Below are 20,705 nucleotides of genomic sequence, written 5' to 3' on the forward strand. Positions count from 1 at the left end.
AAAGCTAACTACGGTGCCACGTAACTTAAAATTGTTACGAAACTAGACGTTTTGTTTTCTTTTGTCAAATTCTCATAATTTTCAAAACGATGAATATTTTTTTTTTAATTTGTTTAAGGACCTTTTCAACTGTGTCATTTAGGTCCGTAAAACGATAAATTTAAAAAGTTTGAGTAATTTTAGTACGTTCAAAAATAGGCTACAAATATTACTGAAAGTCAACTTCGAGTTTTCACAGAATAGTTTTCGAAAAATTTATCAATTCACCGAGCTGTTATTGAAAAATCGGTATCGGTTTCTAATTTTTGAACAGGCATTCAGCTGTTTACCAGCGCATTCTATCATAAATTAAGTGAATCTAGAACTCTCACTAAACGGTGTCACCAGACGGCTCTATTACATTGCTATTATTGGGTCCCTAGGTCTATTTGCTTTATGATTTTATGGACAATATTTTTTTATTAATCATATCTTTCAAGTTACCACGATTTAAAAACAAGCACTCAAAAACACATCCGCCCTCTATGGAAATTAGTCTCTGGTAAATACATCTTATTAACAAGATATCCGAACAAAATGTTGGCAACATCCTTTTTTGCGAGCATGGCACACTCAGGCGAGTCCGCACCGAATCTCGTACATAGAAGTAGGGGAGAGAAATGTCAAATGTCAAATGTGCGATGGCGTTGCTGAACTGAAGATTGATTTCGATCCAAACAGACAGAATCTGTCTCTAGTCAAATTGGTCTCTGCATCCGTCACTGGGTTGACGGTTCAATGCGTTGGGCTCTGGTTATTTCAACATATGTTTGAACTCTGCCCTGGATAGATTCATAGTGTCAGTGGGATCGCAGCGCTAGTCAAGCCAAGCTTCTGTACACTAAGGTTGCTGTCAGAGTAAACGCGGAAAGCGAAGCGTCGAGGTGCGCGTTCGAGCTAGTTGCATTTGATCAAAACACACCTGTCAGAGTGAATGCGATGCGAAAACAGTACATCGCATTGAATCGCTTCGCTTCGGGTCCGTTCCGCGCTCACTCTGGCATCAACCTAAGTGGGAGCGACAAGCGACGCGAAGCAAAGTGATGCGAAACTGGATAGATCGCGCGGAGTCGCACGGCAGAGCTCCGTCCACTCAAGTTAAGCAGAAAAATGACAATTATGTCAGAGTGAACTCGATGCGTTGCGAAGCGACTACTGACCCTCTGACATACTTGTCATTTTTCTGCTGAGCTTGAGAGGACGAAGCTCTGCCGCGCGATCTGTCAAATATCGCATCACTTCGCTTCGCGTCGCTTGTCGCTTTCTCTCTGGCTTCACCTTAAGAATTGGCTGCGAATTGGCGTTGATATAGAATATTAGTTTCACAGAGGAAATTAAATACCAGGGCTTTACATTTACCGTACAAAACAAATGGTTTTACATACTGAAAACACGAGCTACGTTTCATCCAAATCGGAACTAATCGATTCTAAGTTTGTTTTTTTTTCTGTTGTTTCTTTCTGGAAATACTCGTCATCAAATATACATCACATTATGAACACATTATGGACAGGCAGTGTTAAACCAGTAGGACTTTAATGTCATTTATACTGCAGATATACATGCTAGAACTGGAAATCAGTAAAGACAAACTACGTTTTGATAAATCTCGGAAGATGGAAAAAATACTGGCCCTTATTAGCGGTGTCACTACACGGTGAAAACCAAGTAAAATGATTGTGAACCTTATTATCGGTATCACTTCACGGTGAAAATAGAGTGAAGTGACTTTAAAGACTTTCCCAGAAAGTATGGACGCAACCAAAAACCGCTGCCATTTCGCAATGGTTCCGAATCTGTCAAAATTGTCAAAATGTCGAAATTTTTATGGCTGCGTCCTATTGCTTACACTCTTCTCTAACCACTTGTGCAGTTGTTTATTCGTTTTCATTAGTTTGTTTCGAAATGCGTGGACTTTCAGCAGAACAACGTCGAAAAATTGTGTACAAATGGTGCACAGAACGCGGACTGTCACTGAGAAAGATAGCAAAAATGGAAGGAGTAAGTGAAAAAGCCGTGCGAAATGCAATCAGGAAGTTCGGTGAGGATAACACCTTTGAGGATAAACCAAAAACGGGTCCAAAAAAAGGTCCTGCTAACCCTCAGTTGGATAAACGTATACTGAAGGCGTTCGAGCAAAAGAAGGAGGTTTCAGTTCGGGATGTGGCCAAAAAAGTGGGCACTTCGAAGTCAAATGTTCTTCGTGCTAAAGAACGTTTGTCTCTTCGAACCTATAAGAAGCAGAAACAACCAAAATGTAGTCTGAAACAAGAAGCATCGATCAGGCCGAGGGTTCGAAAGCTGTACTAAACTATTCTTGCTGGAAATTTGAACTGCATAATCATGGACGACGGAACCTACGTGAAACTCGATTACAAATCCTTGCCGGGATAATATTAAACAATATTAAACGGTGCGAGAAGGGCAAGTGTTAAACCAGTCCGAGACAACGATTGAAGTCGAAAAATTTGCTAAGAAAGCTATGGTTTGGCAAGCAATTTTTAGCTGCGGTAAGATTTCGAAACCCTTCATCACCACTGCTTCAATGAACAGCGAAATATTCATCAAGGAATGTTTACAAGAACGATTTCTACCCATGATTCGAAGCCACAAGGATCCTGTTGTCTTCTGGCAAGATCTTGCTTCTTGCCACTACTCGAAATCAACGGTAGAATGGTATACTTCCGAAAATGTCACTTTCGTCCCAAAAGACATGAATCCACCAAATTGCCCACAACTTCGACCAATTGAGAAAATTTTAGGCATTAACGAAGGCACATCTTAGGAAACATGTCTCGGCAGCCGAAACCATTCAACAGTTCGAAAAAGATTGGAAAAAAGTGTCAAAACTTGTCGCCAAGAAGTCTGTACGGAATTTAATGAGGAGCGTTCGCAAGAAGGTGCGTCAGCTTGTCTACAATGGCTAAGTAGCAAATGTTGAGAATAATATTCTGTTGTTGTAGCCTAATACTATCAGTATATAGAATAAAATTTGAATATCTAACACTTGTGAATTATTTACAACGAAATCAAAGTGCATCCATACTTTCTGGGACAGTCTTTAGGGCCTTAGCACGGAAGTCGCTTCAAAGACAAAAGTAATTATTTGGATGAACTTGATGCCATTATGAACATCACGCAACCAACATTTTGTTGAAAAAATAGTATTTTCCACCACGGTGATCACTTCACTACGCGTGATACTTGTAGTAGGGAAAATTAAGTGAAGTGACATGTGAGTGAAGCGAATGTGAAAGTGGAAGTGAGAATGGTAATATGGGCCACTAATAATCGTGAATCAAGAGATACTGATGTTAGCTCGACTCGATATTTTAATCCAAGATCTCACATTGCCTACCCACAGTCAGAAAACTATTCTCTTATCTAATTCCACACTCTCGAACCAAAATCGGATACTACAGCAAACACGAAAAGTTCGCTCAGCTCTCCCATTGAGCAAAGTGAGTGGTGTGTTATTTGTGTAGTGCACTGTTTATCAGCAGAAGGATTATAATACCTTACGTTTCTTGTCTCCTCTACCTACTACCACCAACTACGCCTTGAGACATTCCGCCCGCATGCCCATCTGGCCGGATCTCACGGTTGATTTCTAAATCAAGATCGATATTTGAGCTATTATGAATGAACAAACAACAAAACGAAGTGATTGTGCAGCGCGGTGTATAGAAAATGGCAGAGCGGAACGGACAATACGATACCGGTCCGGGACTAGGGCGATGACAGCGGTGATACAAAAATAGACCATGTTACGTGAATGAAATACTTATTCTATTCGAGACCATCCCCGAATGGTCAGGAGAAAAGTGACAAGCGGAATGACACTGACGGACAACTCTTCGACCGGTACAGTTGGGGGAGCAAACCGATGGATCTGTGGTTTTACTTCACGGAAAAGTAAAAATTAGAGGGTTGTATTCAAGACACGACCGAGCACAATAACATTAAAAATGAAATGTTTCTAGGGTCTTCATAATAAATACAAAAATAAAGATGATAATGATGATGATACACTAAACTTCACTACACTTCACAGTTACTTCAAAGCTCAATTTTAGATACAAACAACTTAAAGATTTAAACCTGAACAAATGAAACTATTCTATTTTATGATGATAATTTTCGAGAAACGTACAAACTTATTAATTTGATTTGATTTATATCGTTTATTTACCCCCAGTTTTAGCCTAATAATGGTCGTTCACTGGGTGGACTTATTAATTTTATAAACAGTTAATCGATCCAAGAGAATGTTGTACGAGTAATTTCAGTTATGGTGTAATTTTATTAATTCTTCAAAATCGTCGATAATCTTCGGAAAGTGGCAACAATACGAGGAAGAAAACATCTGAAACAGTCCGCATAAAATATTTAGTTACTTACATTGATTTTCGCTTTGGCATATTAGGAATATACGGAATGGATACGCAACGAAATTCCGAAATTTTGTTCATATTGTAACTTGATGTTATTAACACATGAATAAACATTGTCACAGTTACAACGCGTGTAGCCATCAGACGCTTATTGTTTTGAAGCAAATAATAATTGAACTGAAACTGGCGGTTAACCAAATGCTACGAGGGTTCTTATTCAAACTATACATGTAAAATCGTAGGTAAACTTACCTTGAGTTTATCTTTGATACTATATGATATTGCATCTAATTGTACTGTATATGTGAGCCTGTGGAACTCATTTATACTACTAAACCGAGGAGGCCGCTTTTAGATAAGTTTCAGAATTTAAATTTGTATCTTTTGAAGCGTTTAATTCCTGGTGGGAGAACAACTTGTTCAGTCACATTGTCACGTTTTGTTCGTATGGGAATGGAGATTTAAGTATGCAAACCGATCCGTTGACAAATTAGAACATGTATTGAAGCTTTGGAATCATTTAAATTAGGAAAATCCATTAACAAATCATCGAGGAACAAGCGCTGCAAATTAGATCCGAAAAATCTATCGCCGATAATTCGCAATTGGCCTGATAGTTACCAGAGAACCAACATAAAATACTCAATTCAAACCAATTTTTCAATGGTATGCAATTGAAATATTCAAATGACGTTATCTCATAAGGTTTAGTTAAATGTTTCCGAATCGATGGGTTGTTGAATTATATAAATCCATCAACAAGTGACTGACTAATAAGCGTTCAAAAGTATGACAGAAAAATGTTACGCGATTAGTTTTGCATGTTTTAAATTGACACCCAGCCTCGGGAAGCGAAGTGTAAAGCATTTTTAATGGCAAAATCGGCCAAAAATTTGCTAAATACATGGGATATTTTAAAAGAATCGGTAACCACGCTGATTCGGTTCTTCAATAGCTAGATGATATATAAGATACTCAAGCGAACACGGTGTTGCAGACAACAGGAAATTTCACCAACGCATAATGCAAAGGCGACAATCCAGCAAGTGAACGCATATACAATCCAGTCATCAGATCACTGGACAAGCTACTTGTTTCATTAACAGTCAAACATCAACTAGGCAAAGAAATATTGTGCAGCCTATATTTATAGATTTCTCTTCATACTACGCAGAACGATACGGTGTTTTTTACGCATGACGCAAAGCCTCCTATGCCGAACAAGAAGTTGACGTCATTTTCTACAACAGGGATTGGTGGATGAAAACATAGGTCGATTCCAACCATTTTTCCAATAGTATGCTATTGAAATACTGAAACGACGTCATCATACATGTTTAAGTTAAAAGTTTCCGAATCGATTGGTTGTTAAATTATAACAATCCATCAATAAATGACCGAGTTATTAACGTTCAAAATTATGACACAAAAAGGTTACGCGACTATTTTTGAAACTTTTAATTGACACCCGGCCCCATATAGTGAAGAGTAAGGCATTTTTAATGCCAAAAAAGTTGTACAATACTTGTGACAGATTGAGAAGTATGCGAAATTCGCATACATAAATCATTGCATAATTCTTTAGAGGACCGCCGCTTCCATCAGCTCCATTTGTAATGGGAACGGTTGGTAGTTTAGCTTATCGGGGATGCTCGGACCATTTCGTCTATCCCAACTAATTTATCACATAAGTACCAAAACTGATTACCTCATTCAAATGACCGTGATTGTTTATAATGATAATAGAGCTGCGATGCCACTTTACTCGCTATAGTCCATAAACGAGATATTCAATTATATCAGGACACTAGAATGCTTGCGAGAGGCAAATCTGCACCTGAAATCATTCGCTTATCCGCGACCATAAAACAACTTTGCCCCCGCACGATTCTCTTTCTGGGAAATGTTTATTTGTGCACATTTCGAACTGTAAACGCAAAACAAACATAATCATTTCAACAAACAGAGTGGATATAGAATATAGATACTTTCGAATTGCTTCACAACGATTTTCGACAACTGGCAAATGTTCGCTGGATGGTCCATCATCTACTTTTAATTAAAATCTCGTTAGGTCCGTCACTGTCACTGTGCAGGTCACAGAAAACAACAGCGAAAAATAATGGTAATGACATTTTTCGGTATTCATTATACGGCGGCAAGGCCAACTTAGCAACGATTCCAACCGCCTAACGAGCTCGCAGATTATGATGCCGGTCAACCGGGAAAGGGATATCCCGCACATCAAATTGCGTGACTCTTTAAACGTCTCCCATCTGCGACGCGCACACTTCGTTGCGGTCGTTAATGTGATCGTTAATAATGCCACCCGAAAAGCGACCTACTGAAGTATGTACTAACTGAGTACCGTCAACTATACTGTAACTGGCTGGATAAAAGCCAACGTAGGCGGCCGGGTTTTACCTAGGCGACCCATAAAATTTGTCAACGTCAGACGACTGGTAGCAGAGTGTTGCACGGTCGCGGTGGTAGAATCTTCTTCAGCACACACGATAGAGAGTTCAGGGTCGAATGGCGACGGCACCAAGCTGTCTAGGATGAAACACATCTGAATGTGGAAGTTATGAGTTTCTTTTTATGCATGGAGGCTTATCAGAAGAATAGCGCAAAGAAAGAAAGTACAATAAATTAGGATAAACAAGTTTGCATCGGACCATATACATAGCTTTAGCTGCTATAAGCCAGCTGGTATAGTAAATCAAAATAAAACTATTCCACAAATTAACACTGAATTCCAAAACGCAATCCCAAATGGCAATCTTTTGTATACACATTGCTTTCTCTCGACATTCGTTCTGATTCTGACGTCGAGATATGATATTCTCTCGAAAAAAAAAAATGAATATGATCGACTAAGACAATTTTGACGTAGGACTTCATCTTTGATTTGATCTAGTGGGTGCGCCATCTAACCAGGATCTATTGAAATGTTGAATAATTGCGACAATTTTCAGTCGATTTTGTCAAATCAATCAGATTCTGAAACATGGATTGATCGATTTATGCCGAAAAATCAAGTTGAAATTGTAACGGTGAACATTGAAAACTATCGTTTCAGCGTCAATTATCGTAAAAACTATGGAAGACATTCGACGCCTTCCGTCGGACTTTTTTTTTCTGTGGGACTATTGAAGTGTAAGGTTAATTTTTCGCATTTCTTTCGACCAGTTTATCAAACTTTCTTTCACACAACTAGAATAAATATTCTACCGACTAGCACTCCGTGCGGTTTGTTAACAACGTAGGTCGTTTTCATGACATCAAAAATTCTTGAAGCATTATTTTGGACAGTATACTTCGCTTAAATACAAAGAAGTATATGTAGAACATATAAATCTGCTATCCGTAAATATTCAAACAAAGTTTAGGTAGGTTCGATTAGCCATAAACTAACAAGATCCACAAGCTGGAATAGGTTTTAGCACTGTCCCGAAGAGTTTTTATGTAATTTGCATCGTCACCGTAATTCAACGGTATGAAATTTTTAACATTCTTCGCCTTACAATATTGAAACCGGAACTCGGATCCGGATGAAATGGAAACCTAATTGAAGTTCTGTGAGATATGTTTGAATATATGTTCAGAATAGGAAAATCAGAGAATTTTATGAACAATTTCTAAGGAAATTGCAGCTCTTTGCAAGGCCATTTATGAAAAAAAATATATTTAAAACCAAAATTTTTACACCAATCACCCTCTAATTCCGAAACCGGAAGTCGTATCAAGATGAAATTCAGGTACTGTTTTGTGGAATGTCGGGACCTTTACTTCGAATCTAAGCTTGTGAAAATCGGATCAGCCATCTCTGAGAAAAGCTTAATTTCGTTTTTTGTACATATCACCCTTTGATTCTGGAACCGGAAGTCGGGCTCGAATAAATTTCAGAAACTTTGTATAGGACCATAAGACCTTTCATTTGAGTTTAAAATAGCAAAAGTCGGTTTTGCCATATCTGATCAAATTGAGTGCACAAAATTATTACAAACACACATACAGACATTTACTGATCTCGACGAACTAAATTGAATGTTATATGGCACTCGGACTACTCCAAAAACTACTCGATAACTACTAAAGAAACTGCCTGAAAACTGCTCTAAAACTACCTAAAAGATTGCTGCACGAAAAACAGCTCGAAGCTGCTCTACAAACTGCAAAAATTGCTCTAAAACAGCTTATAAACTGTTTAAAATAACTTCTCTAAAAAACACGAAAAAGCTGCTCGAAAACTACTCGAAAAACTCCTTGAAAAACTGCCCGTAAATTTCATGAAAAACTGTTCGAAAACTGCTAAAAAACTGCTTCAAAATTTTCTTGAAAGCTAAACGAAAAACTGCTCGAAAACAATTTGAAAAAGCACCTTGAAAACTGCCCAAAAAACAGCTCAAAATACAACAAAAGCTGCTCTAAAAGCTACTCAAAAACTGCTTTAAAGAAGCTCCAAAAACTGCTCGAAAACTAATAAAAAACTGATAGAAAACTGCTCAAAAACTTATTTAAAAATTTTCTAAAGAACTTCTCGAGAACTACACAAAAAAACTACTTTACAAACTGTTTCAAAACTAGTCGAAAACTCAATTTTTTTTCGAAACTGCTAAAACAACAGCTCGAAAAACTTCGAAAGCTGCTCCAAAAACTGCTCGAGAATTTCTTAACTGCTCCAAAAACTGCTCAAGAAACTGCTTCAACTGCTCCAAAAACACTGCTAGAAAACTTCTCGAAAAACTGCTTGAAAACAAAACTACACGAAAACTTGCGCGAAAAATGCTTCAAAAACACATAAAATCTGCTCGTAAACTACTCGAAAAACTGCTTGAAAACAAAACTGCCTAAAAACTGTTCGAAAAATTCTCTAAAAACTATTTAAAACTGCTCGGAAACTAAATGAAAAACTCTTAAAAGACTGCTCTGAAAACTGCTTAAAAACTGCTTGGAAGTTTCATGAACAAATGTTCGAAGATTGCTAAAACAATTGCTTAAAATCTTCTCCAAAAACTGCTATAAAACTACTTAAGGTCTGAGGACACAGGGCCACGTGTTGAGTTTTAAATCGACCACGTGGCTCGCTCGATTCCCTTTGCGCATAGTATTTCTCTTGTACTCTCTCGTATATGAGCAAACTGTACCTGGTTGCCAGCATACATTTTATTATTTTGATGAGAAGTTTTATCACATTAATCTATCGTATGGGTTGGACATTACATGATTCCAATGAACAATGAAAAAATATTCAACTTTCACAAAGATTGAATGCCTGTGTGTTTGGCAGCCTTGTCGACCCAATTTTATTTCTCTATCCTTTTTCAGAATGCTATCAGGAAACCAGAGCGAAAAAAATGGTGGATGCATTGAAACTGACTTTGTTTCACAGAAAAATACAAGACTTTATTTTTATCGCGATAACATACATGTTTTTATGTACTAATCGCATCTAAACTAAATTATCTAGACTTTGTCACGGTAGATTTATGATACAAGCCTTCAAAGCCGAGATATTCGATGGGCAAGTAGAGGTATGCATTTCCGAGCGTTCCAATTTTCAGCAGTTCTTCAGTCAGAAAAAAATACAACACGACCGCTCAACTCAATGAATCATTCTGAAAATTTCACAGAATATTCTCAACTAATTTTCGAAGACATTGTCAGGTGGGTTTTTCTATATTCTGCACCGTTTCCAAGAAAAATTAATTTGAAACGGGAAAATAGCAAAAAACCTACCACTTTACGGTAGTGTCCTCAGCCCTTAATCAACTTATCTAAAAAACTGTTCGAGAGCTACACAAAAAATTGTTCGATAACTGTTCTCAAATTGCTCAAAAACTGTTTTTTAAAATCACAATCTTAAAACTGCTCGGAAACTGTTGGAAACTGCTCGGAAACTGTTGTGACATGTGACATGTTAAAACAGTTTCATTGAAATGTGATAAGGTACTGCTAACAATATTTAGATATAGAATGAAATTCATTAGTACCCCCTCAATAAAAATTATGTTATCTCTTTCAACAAAAACGTTATATAATCCTGTGGAACTTTTCTAAAGACACCCTAGCTCTTGATCGTCACCGAAAGCCAGTAACGATTTTTAACTGTTTTTTTTCAGTTGCTTATCGAAGTTGCCGGCCGTTTTATCGAAGAAGCATGCGGCGTTGATTTTATCAAAGATGATAAATCGATTTTAGCTCCCAGTGCATTAGTTTATTAGTTTTAATGATTGATGATTCGACAAGTACGCAGCAAAAGATTATATGATGCAATTTAACGAAGAAAATGTTATTCGTTATTGGTGAGGAGTTTTGCCGTTAGAATTTAAATATGTAATTAAAGCACTTAGTTGAAGATGCACTGATGTACAATTGCATTTGTCTTCACTTTAAATTGATGTCAGCCGTTTGCCTTTATACAACTATACAATAAATTTGAGTTGAATTTAATTTATTTTTAGATGATTAAAAATATGATTAAAAATATTACCTACAGTAAAATCTAACCAAAAAACTTGGAGTAAATAATGTCAGAGACATAGCCGCGAGATTTACGTAGGACTGCATTCGAGATGTGTATAGATATTAACTGGTTTTATACCGTTTGATCGTTTAAGATTTTGTAGTTCTGAAGATTGTGTTTGTATTCTAGGAATGAGATCGACAGTTTCCTAAATAAATTCTTTACGTGGCATTTGGAGTCCCGAAAAGGACCGTTAGAGGCTTTGGAGTCTAGTTGGAAATGACTATGAGTAGCGCGCCAATTCAAGTCATTTGTAAGTTTGTACCTTGACCTAGAAGAAATCATAACATAAATATAACACAAGTAAAACAAGTCTTACAATCGCTCATATATTTCTGTATTTGAATAGAAGAAATTATCAAAATGCTGAACGGGATTCATTTCCGGTTATCAGAATGGTCAAATTGTGGAATTCTCAAAGATGTTAAACACTTTTCGAACATTTTCTCGAATTGAGCTCGTTCGGTGCGAATTTTTCATTGCGATTTTCTCGCCTATTGCGAAATTGTGCATTGTTACAGATCGAAACCTTTGGCCTATAAATCATTTTCTAAAAGAACTGATATTCATATTCAAACAAGATCTTTTTTATATGAAATTACAACTGCTTTGTAAATTGTGCACTAAAAATATCTAGTTTGTGAAAAGTAGGATATAAGTGGTATATATATTTTACCATTTCCCATGACTTCTGAAGAAATTATACATACTTTTTGTCCACACTTGGCTAGAGGATATCTATAAATTATATTTTTGAATTCCTAAATTCGGGTTGAGTATATTCTTTCAAATCTCTATACAATTTGTGTTTTCAAGATTGGTTTGACAATTAAGTTATTGGAATTAATGTCATTAGTTCCCAACTTAAATTTAGAATTCCTAGATGGCTAAATACGTTTGCTGTGAATTTTTCAATTTATGAATAAATTTGAGCATTGCATTTTTGATTTAATCGGTCTTGTCCCCTACACAATCCCGTAATTTTTTGCTCTCGTGTGTTCCGCCTTATAATTGTACCGTTACAATTATGCAAGTAATGCATTGAAAGTTAGAAACATTCACACGGTCAATCAACTTGTACGGTTACCGATATTCGGAAGTGTTGAAAAAGTACATCAATTTTATTCGTATTCACGTCATCCAGTTATGTTTCTGACATTACCCTCCCGCCTATTTTTCACTATTTAAACAATTTTTACGAAAAAAAACATGGTATTAACAACAACCTTACGCCTTCCTCCATTCGTTTCGTAGAAGAATTAGAGAAAATATTCAAACAGGAAAAAAAGTTAATAAAAAAACAAATCTGAAGTAATTTCGTTACACTTTCGTGTTGTGAAATTTTGAAAATGCACCCACACTCTTACCAGCCGCTACCTAATTTCGGGTCAAAGCCTACCCACAATCAACTAAAGTGCATCTCCCCAATTTTGGGTAACGAGTGATGACCTCAAAGTTTAAGTAAATGTAAGTTTAGTACAAGTGTTATGCCATAACAAAGCACGCTACACATTTGGGTAGCGTATAGAAGAGCTCGACAATGAGTGATTTCTGATAGGTAGAAATGATTTCCAGTGCAGGTGAGCATAGTAAAAAGAGACGTAGTCGAAATTCTTGATTGTTTGGAGGGTTGCAGTTTGGAGGGTTGCAGTTTTTTGGTACAATGTTTTTTTTTTTTTCATAAATACGTTTATTTCATAGGCAATATACATAAGTTTTTCTTCGCCGTGGCATCTACAATACATAGTACTTTAAACCTAATACATTTCGAATATCCTATTAGTATGTTGGTATTCATTAGTTAATCTAAACACTGTTTTTATCAAGCGAGTTGCTATTATAAATTACATTAAATGAAATACATTTATTTTGTACATGATCTTATAACTATTTCAGGTTTGTTTGTATCAGTTCATCACTTTTATTTAATATAAGATAGCTGGCTAATGGTTGAACTCATGGAAGAGAAAACAATCTAACATAAAATAAAATTTAAATTGGAACTCCAATGGACTTAATGAAATAATAAAAAAGTTTCATGTAAGGAACGTCACGACAAGCAAGAATGTCGCGAACTGGGACATTGGATAGTCTACCTTGGGTACGCAAGGAATTTATTAGTTGAGATCTGACATCACGATACTCCACGCATGTCCAAACAACATGGTCAATATCGCGGTAACCTTCGCCACAAGCACAATGATTAGTCTCGGAAAGTCCAATTCGAAGGAGATGTGCATCTAACGTGTAGTGATTGGACATGAGTCTGGACATCACACGAATGAAATCTCTACTCATATCCAATCCCCTGAACCATGCCTTTGTCGATATTTTAGGAATAATTGAGTGCATCCACCGACCCAGATCATCTTTATCCCAAGAAGCTTGCCAGCTGGCAAGTGTTCTTTGGCGAGACGCGCTATAGAATTCATTGAAAGCAATTGGTCTCTCATAAATTTCACCCTCAATAGCACCACGTTTGGCTAAAATATCGGCTCTTTCATTGCCTGGAATGGAGCAATGAGCCGGGACCCAAACTATTGTGATTTGATAATTATTATTCAATATGACGTTCAGGCACTGTTTTATTTTGCCCAAGAAAAAAGGTTCATTTTTGCCAGCAGCCTTTGAGCGAATGGCTTCAATTGCACTCAGACTATCTGTGAAAAGAAAATAATGGTTTGGAGATAATGTGACGATTACACTCAAACTATAATGAACTGCTGCTAACTCTGCTATATAAACAGATGCAGGTTCTTGAAGCCTAAAGGAGACCGAAACATTATTGTTGAACATACCAAACCCTGTCGCTTCTTCAATTCGCGATCCGTCCGTGTAAAACATTTTCTCAGAGTCGATATGCCTGAACTTACTTGTAAATATTTTTGGGATTTCCAACGAGCGTAGGTGTTCCGGAATTCCACGCACTTCGCGCTGCATGGATGTGTCGAAAAATAAAGTTGAGTCAGGGACATTTAGGAGGCTGACACGGATAGGAATATATCTTGAAGGGTTGATTTCCTGTGACATATGGTTAAAATATACAGTCATGAATCTTGTTTGAGATTGAAGCTCAACTAGCCTTTCGAAGTTATTAATAACTAGGGGATTCAGTACCTCGCTTCTTATTAGCAGTCGCGACGAAAGCTCCCAAAAACGATCCTTCAATGGAAGAACTCCCGCCAGAACTTCAAGACACATTGTATGTGTCGAATGCATGCACCCTAAAGCAATTCGCAAACAACGATATTGAATTCGCTCTAAATTGATAATATGAGAGTTTGCAGCGGAACGAAAGCAAACGCATCCATATTCCATCACTGAAAGCATCGTTGTCTGATACAATTTTATTAGATCTTCCGGATGAGCACCCCACCAAGATCCGGTTATTGTTCGAAGAAAATTTACTCTTTGTTGGCATTTTGTTATCAGAAACCTAATGTGTCCTCCCCACGTGCATTTGGAATCAAACCACACCCCAAGGTATTTGAAAGTCAAAACCTGTTGGATCATTCTTCCCATCATATGAAGCTGAAGCTGCGCGGGATCATGCTTTCTTGAAAAGACGACCAGCTTTGTTTTCTCCGCAGAGAATTCGATACCCAGATGGACAGCCCAAACGGACAAGTTATCTAAGGTATCTTGCAATGGTTTTTGCAGATCAATAGCTTTGGGTCCAGTAACTGAAACTACGCCATCATCTGCCAATTGTCTTAGTGTACATGGGGATACTAGACAGCTGTCAATGTCATTCACGTAAAAATTATAGAGAAGCGGACTGAGGCAAGAGCCTTGCGGTAGACCCATGTAGCTAATTCTGAATGTTACCAAATCGCCATGTGAAAAATGCATGCGTTTCTCTGACAAAAGGTTGTGCAAATAATTATTTATAACCGCTGGGAGTCCATGTTGGTGAAGCTTGTCTGAAAGAACATCAATGGAAACTGAATCAAATGCTCCTTTAATGTCTAAAAATACAGATGCCATTTGTTGCTTTTGGGCGAAGGCAATTTGGATGTCAGACGAAAGTAATGCAAGGCAATCATTCGTCCCTTTATTTCTACGGAAGCCAAACTGAGTATCTGACAACAAACCGTTCGTCTCGACCCAAGTGTCGAGACGTCGTAGAATAATTTTTTCGAACAATTTTCTGATGCAGGACAACATCGCGATGGGTCTATATGAGTTGTGATTGGAAGCTGGTTTCCCCGGCTTTTGAATGGCGATAACTTTCACTTGCCTCCAGTCAGGTGGAACAATATTTTGCTCAAGAAGCTTGTTGAACAATTCCAACAAACGTCTTTTTGCGAGGTCGGGCAGATTCTTCACCAAGTTGAATTTAATTCTGTCCAACCCAGGAGCGTTATTGTTACAAGACATGAGTGCTATGGAAAATTCCATCATTGAAAAGGGGCTATCAATGGAACCATTATTTGAAAAAGATTCCCTAATAATGCTACGCGTAGGAACAGAATCTGGACAAACTTTCCTCGCAAAATCAAATATCCATCGGTTCGAGTATTCCTCACTCTCATTTCCTACGTTACGATTCCTCATTCGTCTGGCCGTATTCCAAAGAGTGCTCATTGAGGTTTCTCTTGACAAACCTTCGACAAAATGTCTCCAATAGCTACATTTCTTGGCCCGAAGTATGCTCTTGTACTTGGTTTCTAAAGTCAAGAATTTTTCAAAATTCTGAGGAGTTCCTCCTCCTCGTTTTAAAAACGTCTTGAAGGCATTTTGTTTCGCGTGCTTAGCATCTGAGCACTCTTTGTCCCACCAAGGGTTTGGAGGCCTTCTTTTAGACGATGGACCAAGAATTCGTTTGGTTTGGGCTTGTTCTGCGGCCTCCAGAATCGAACAAACGAGGAAGTCATATTCTTCAAGTGGGGGGAGCTCTTCCATTGAAGTTAAGGCACTTGAAATATTACTTTGGTATTTAATCCAGTCAATATTTTTTGTCAAATCATATGGAATATTAACTGAATTAGCAATGCCTTTGTTACTGCTAATTGAGGTGATGATTGGTAAATGATCGCTACCGTGTAAATCAGGAAATACTTTCCAGGTGCAATCTAGTCGAATTGAAGTCGAGCAAAGAGATAAATCTAATGCACTTGGACGTGCAGGAGGTCTTGGGATCCGTGTCATGCTACCCATATTTAGTACCGTCATGCTAAAATTGTCGCAAATATTATATATTAAGGATGATCTGCTATCATTGTAAACGGAACCCCACATCATTCCGTGCGAATTGAAATCTCCTAAAATCAAACGTGGAGCAGGAAGGGCTTCGACAATTTCATTAAGCTGTCGTTGTCCAACTTGAGCTCTTGGAGGAATATATACTGAAGCAATGCAAATGTCCTTTCCTTTAATGTTTATTTGACAAGCAACAACTTCTATACTAGAAGTCGAAGGAATATTTAATCTATAAAAGGAATAACATTTCTTAATTCCTAAAAGCACTCCACCATACGGAGAGTCTCTATCGAGACGTATAATGTTAAAGTCATTAAAATTTAAGGCTGTGTTTGATGTAAGCCATGTTTCGCATAAAGCAAATACATCACATTTTTGACTATGCAACAAAACTTTAAATGAATCAAGTTTTGGCATGATGCTTCGACAATTCCACTGCAGAACAGTGATTGAATCATTTGCGGCGGATGATAAATTATCCATCAAATGATACAAAACCTGAAAGAACTGGCCATTGAGCTGATAACTGTTTCAAAAAAGTTCTAGCTATTGGAAGGAATGCCGTTATGATAGTCTTTAGAGGTTCAGAAATATTGAATGCTGCGAAAATCCATTCTACAATTTCCGAAAACTTAAGTAATCCTGTTGGTGAATGTGAAACGGAGCCCACTGGATTATTGTCTTTTCTTGAGCTAGTTCCTGGATTGGTTTGTGAATTTGACAAACCTGGAGGCACAGTTTTTGGTTTTAAATTTGGCTTTTTAGCTTTAACAGGGGGATCTTTTTTTGAAGATGTAATTTTAGGTGTCTTTTTAGGTATTTTGTGGTTTGTTAATCTCCTCTTAACAGACCCTTGAGGAGTGACAAACGAGGTATCTTCACTATTTCCGTCGGAGTCAGATTCCTCTGGCTCCATAAGATTTGAAAAACCGTTTTCGGTTTCCAAGGGGGAGACATGTATGACCGTTTTAAGCATTTCTGCATATGTGCGCTTAGACCGTGCTTTTAAAGAAAGCTTCATTTTGTCTTTACGCAACTTAAATGCAGCGCATACTGAAAGATCATCATGAGGTCTCTCCCCACAATAAACACATTTTTCAACATCTTTATCGCAAAGATTATCCTTATGAGGCCCTTGACATTTGATACATTTGGACTTATTACTACAGTAAGTAGCTGTATGCCCGAATTTTTTACAGTTCGTGCAATTCATAACATGCGGTACGAAAAGCCGAACAGGAAGACGAATTTTATCGACATAGACATGGCTAGGCAACGCAGATCCGGCAAATGTTACACGAAACGAATCTGAGGGACGATACGACTTTTTTCCATCGACAATAGATGCTGAGTACAATTGCTTGCACTCGAGTATCTTAACTCCCTCAAGCATGGAGTTTTTAAAACGACCAACTCCATTTTTAAGTAAATCATCGGCCGTCAGACTTGCTTCAGTCACAACACCGTCAATTTCCACCTCCTTCGATGGAATGTAAACTCGATATTCAACAGAAAATAATTTACAGGTTACAATTTCGTTCGCCTGTTTCAAGTCGTTGACAACAACTCGAATTTTATCTCTATTAACTTTACATATTTCTTTAACTTCAGAGAAATGTGATGTCAAATCCTTGGTAATTTGCTTCAAATTTAAAATCTTTTCTTTTTTTCGAAGATAGACTATCCATGGCCCAGTGGTACCCTGTGGATAATGTTTAGCCCTCGGAGTATTTAAACTCTTACTAGTATCCGGAATCGGATTCGGATGATCTTCCATGAGATCATCCATTACATTAAAATTTTTTGTAAATTGATAATACCAAAATAAAAACTTATTTTTAGTAAAATTTCAGATATAAGAAATAAAAAATAAATTAAATTAAATCTACCTTGTAGCTGATGTCTCTGTTCCTTTATCGTGAAGAACGACGTGAAGCTCTTCCAACGATTTCCAATTGGCAGTCTTCTGCTGTTTCCAATTGGCAGTCTTCTGTCGTTTACTGCTATCTCAGTTGCTCTGCCGTCGTTGTGAACACCACTGCACTTGCTGTGCTGCCTGTACCTGACCCCAGGTACAGTGCTTTTGCTCTTGGTGGCGATCAAATGCGATGCTTGCAGTGTAGCACCTCGCGATATATGCCGTCTCTTTTGATCCTACGCAGCGTACAAATTCTGGTACCTGGTAGATCAGCACTGGGTTGCTTTAGCACCTTTGTGCCTTTGCACCCCTTCGTCTTCGCACCTTTATGCGATGGCACCTCTGTGACTCGTCACTTCTATGCTCTCGCACCTCTGTGTTTCTACACCTCTGTGCGTATGAACGGGATGGCCTTCGTTGCTAGCTTTCCAGTGGGGAAACGCCCCGAATATTGCGTTTGCTATGAGCAGTTTAACTACCTGAAGCTTAGAATTGTCTCGGTAGCAGCCGTTAACTCACGAGCCAGTACAATCGAAACACAACCTCTTCGCTTGAATGGTTTTTACTGAATGTGAGGTACAATGTTGATGTTATGAAAATTTGTCTGTTAAAACCACAACTACAAATAACCTGCAAAACTAAGTACTTTTTTAGAAAACTAGGAAATACCGTCGACCTATTGAATACTTTTAAACGTTTTGAAATTCTCCCCAAAACGAAGTTAATCTTCATGGACAGCATACAACTACGTAATAATTCAAGTTTCCTGTCACAGCAAAACTAATTCTAAATTTGATTTAAAAACTGTTCGTGGCAACCGCAGTAGGCTATCTCTAGCATCAGTTCGGTAAACTTCCTGGATGCGATAACTATCGCATCCGCAACGAATCTCGTTGAATTATTCTGTTAAAACAAATCTATTTGTACAAGCACCAGTTTGTTTGTACCAAAAGACTCTAGTCGAAAACAACCTTCTAGCAACCATAATAAACGTACATCTTTAATCATATCAGCCAAAATAAATATTCATATCAATATTACGCGTACAACGTGTATCAATAACGTATTAATTGGAAGGTATGGCACAATCGATAACCCAACCTAACGAGTATCGTATTCCATATCGGATAACCGGATATTACAATATTCGTTTTACGTGTCAGAATTCATTGGTCTAGTTTTCCTTGCTAGATTGACAACAAAATTGTTTTGAAAACAAATACATATCTGCGAATGTCCACCTATGCAAACTAGAAAACCTTTGTTTGCAGGCTACTAACTGACGCGTTCTAAACAATTGAAGACTCGTACTAAGAAACTACGAGCCGGGGAGCTTATTAGCGAACAGCAAACTGCATAATGAGCATCGCACTGCACTGCGAAAATCTGCTCTCGACGGAGGAGCTCACATGCAAACAATGATTTATCTAAAACAGTAGCTTTGTCAATTAGAGCAGGCATGAATCCCTCCTACCGGTTAGATAGTCGATGGTTGCTTTGATCAAGTCCGACCCTGTTCCGTCGCAGCGCCTAATGAATCTCGCAAGAGCACGCGGGTCAGATTTAGTATCAAACAAGCAGTCAATTGATATGAACTAGTGAACTAAAAAGCATGCAAATTTCTTTCTTCCAGCAATTCAGACGGATAGCAACACTACGCGACAACTACGGCAAGCGTTGAGTGCAGTAGCAGCTGTGCCAGGCAGAGAATCTACGTGCGTGCGGACGAAGTGACAATGTTTTAAATGCAAAGTCAGGTTGCAGTTTGCCGCCTTCCGTCCGCCGTTGTCAGTGGAGTATCATCCTCTTCAGCAAAGCCAGGTGGGATACCGGCCGGGTGGAAAACAAACCAGGCCAAGTTCGAACCACTGCCTAGTGCCGGCCGACCAGTGATTCGTGATACATATATAATTTAGTGATACACCAATTGAAGCCAATTACGAGCAGAGTGTGAGCGGACGGAGTGGAGTGAGTGTTAGTCTGCCAGTCTGTTTGCCTATATGTATAGAATAAAACGCACAGCACCGCACAGCAAAATATAACAAACGCAACATAAATAACCGGGTCCGGATCGTGCCGCCAGGGTGGGCGAAACATCTGCCGTTCAGATCGATCGGAGGGAATCGAACGACACACATCACGCACTATAGTGAAAACCAACGACGGTTATTAATGGGTGGCGACCGAAACGACCGCAAACCAGCAACGCCGGTACCACGCTTCCTGTTCTAGATGAAAGGACTTAACAGGACGAAATGTCGCATCGTTAGACGCTTGTTTTTGTTTTTCGCCACCCTCTCGATCATCCCGTTCACCGTGCTGTACCTGATTACCTCGGAACATCTGGTCCGGTTCAGAGCGTACAATGTAAGTAGCGTACAAGCCTTTAGTAGTGCCATGGTTGAGTGAGTGCATGAAAATTATGATCATAAGAAAGCTATAAATTACGGTGCTGACAATATGAAATTGGACAAACATTACCAAAAAAAGTATATTTCGCTGCCACGACTCACAGCAAGGCGACTCATTTTGATAAAGTGAATCCTTGAGCACTCTCGGATCCGGATGACACTAAAATATTGTCATCTGGGTGCAGAAACTAATACCAAATACAAAATCCAATACG

General features: G+C 38.2%; 2 protein-coding genes across 3 annotated transcripts in view; one reads left to right on the forward strand and one right to left on the reverse strand.

Annotated features, from left to right (window-relative positions):
• LOC131434750 (uncharacterized) overlaps positions 1–20,705 on the reverse strand; it is a 61,786-nt gene that overhangs the window by 10,496 nt on the left and 30,585 nt on the right. The window lies entirely within an intron of this gene.
• Positions 1–20,705, forward strand: part of LOC131434751 (carbohydrate sulfotransferase 11) — a 53,390-nt gene that overhangs the window by 3,983 nt on the left and 28,702 nt on the right. For both annotated transcript variants that reach the window (XM_058601831.1, XM_058601830.1), the window contains exon 2: positions 19,713–20,446. In XM_058601831.1, the coding sequence (XP_058457814.1) occupies positions 20,312–20,446 (135 nt within the window). In that variant the 5' untranslated portion in view covers positions 19,713–20,311. The remainder of the gene's footprint in view (positions 1–19,712; positions 20,447–20,705) is intronic.

The sequence above is a fragment of the Malaya genurostris genome, chromosome 3, assembly GCF_030247185.1.
Source record: "Malaya genurostris strain Urasoe2022 chromosome 3, Malgen_1.1, whole genome shotgun sequence".
Taxonomy (NCBI): domain Eukaryota; kingdom Metazoa; phylum Arthropoda; class Insecta; order Diptera; family Culicidae; genus Malaya; species Malaya genurostris.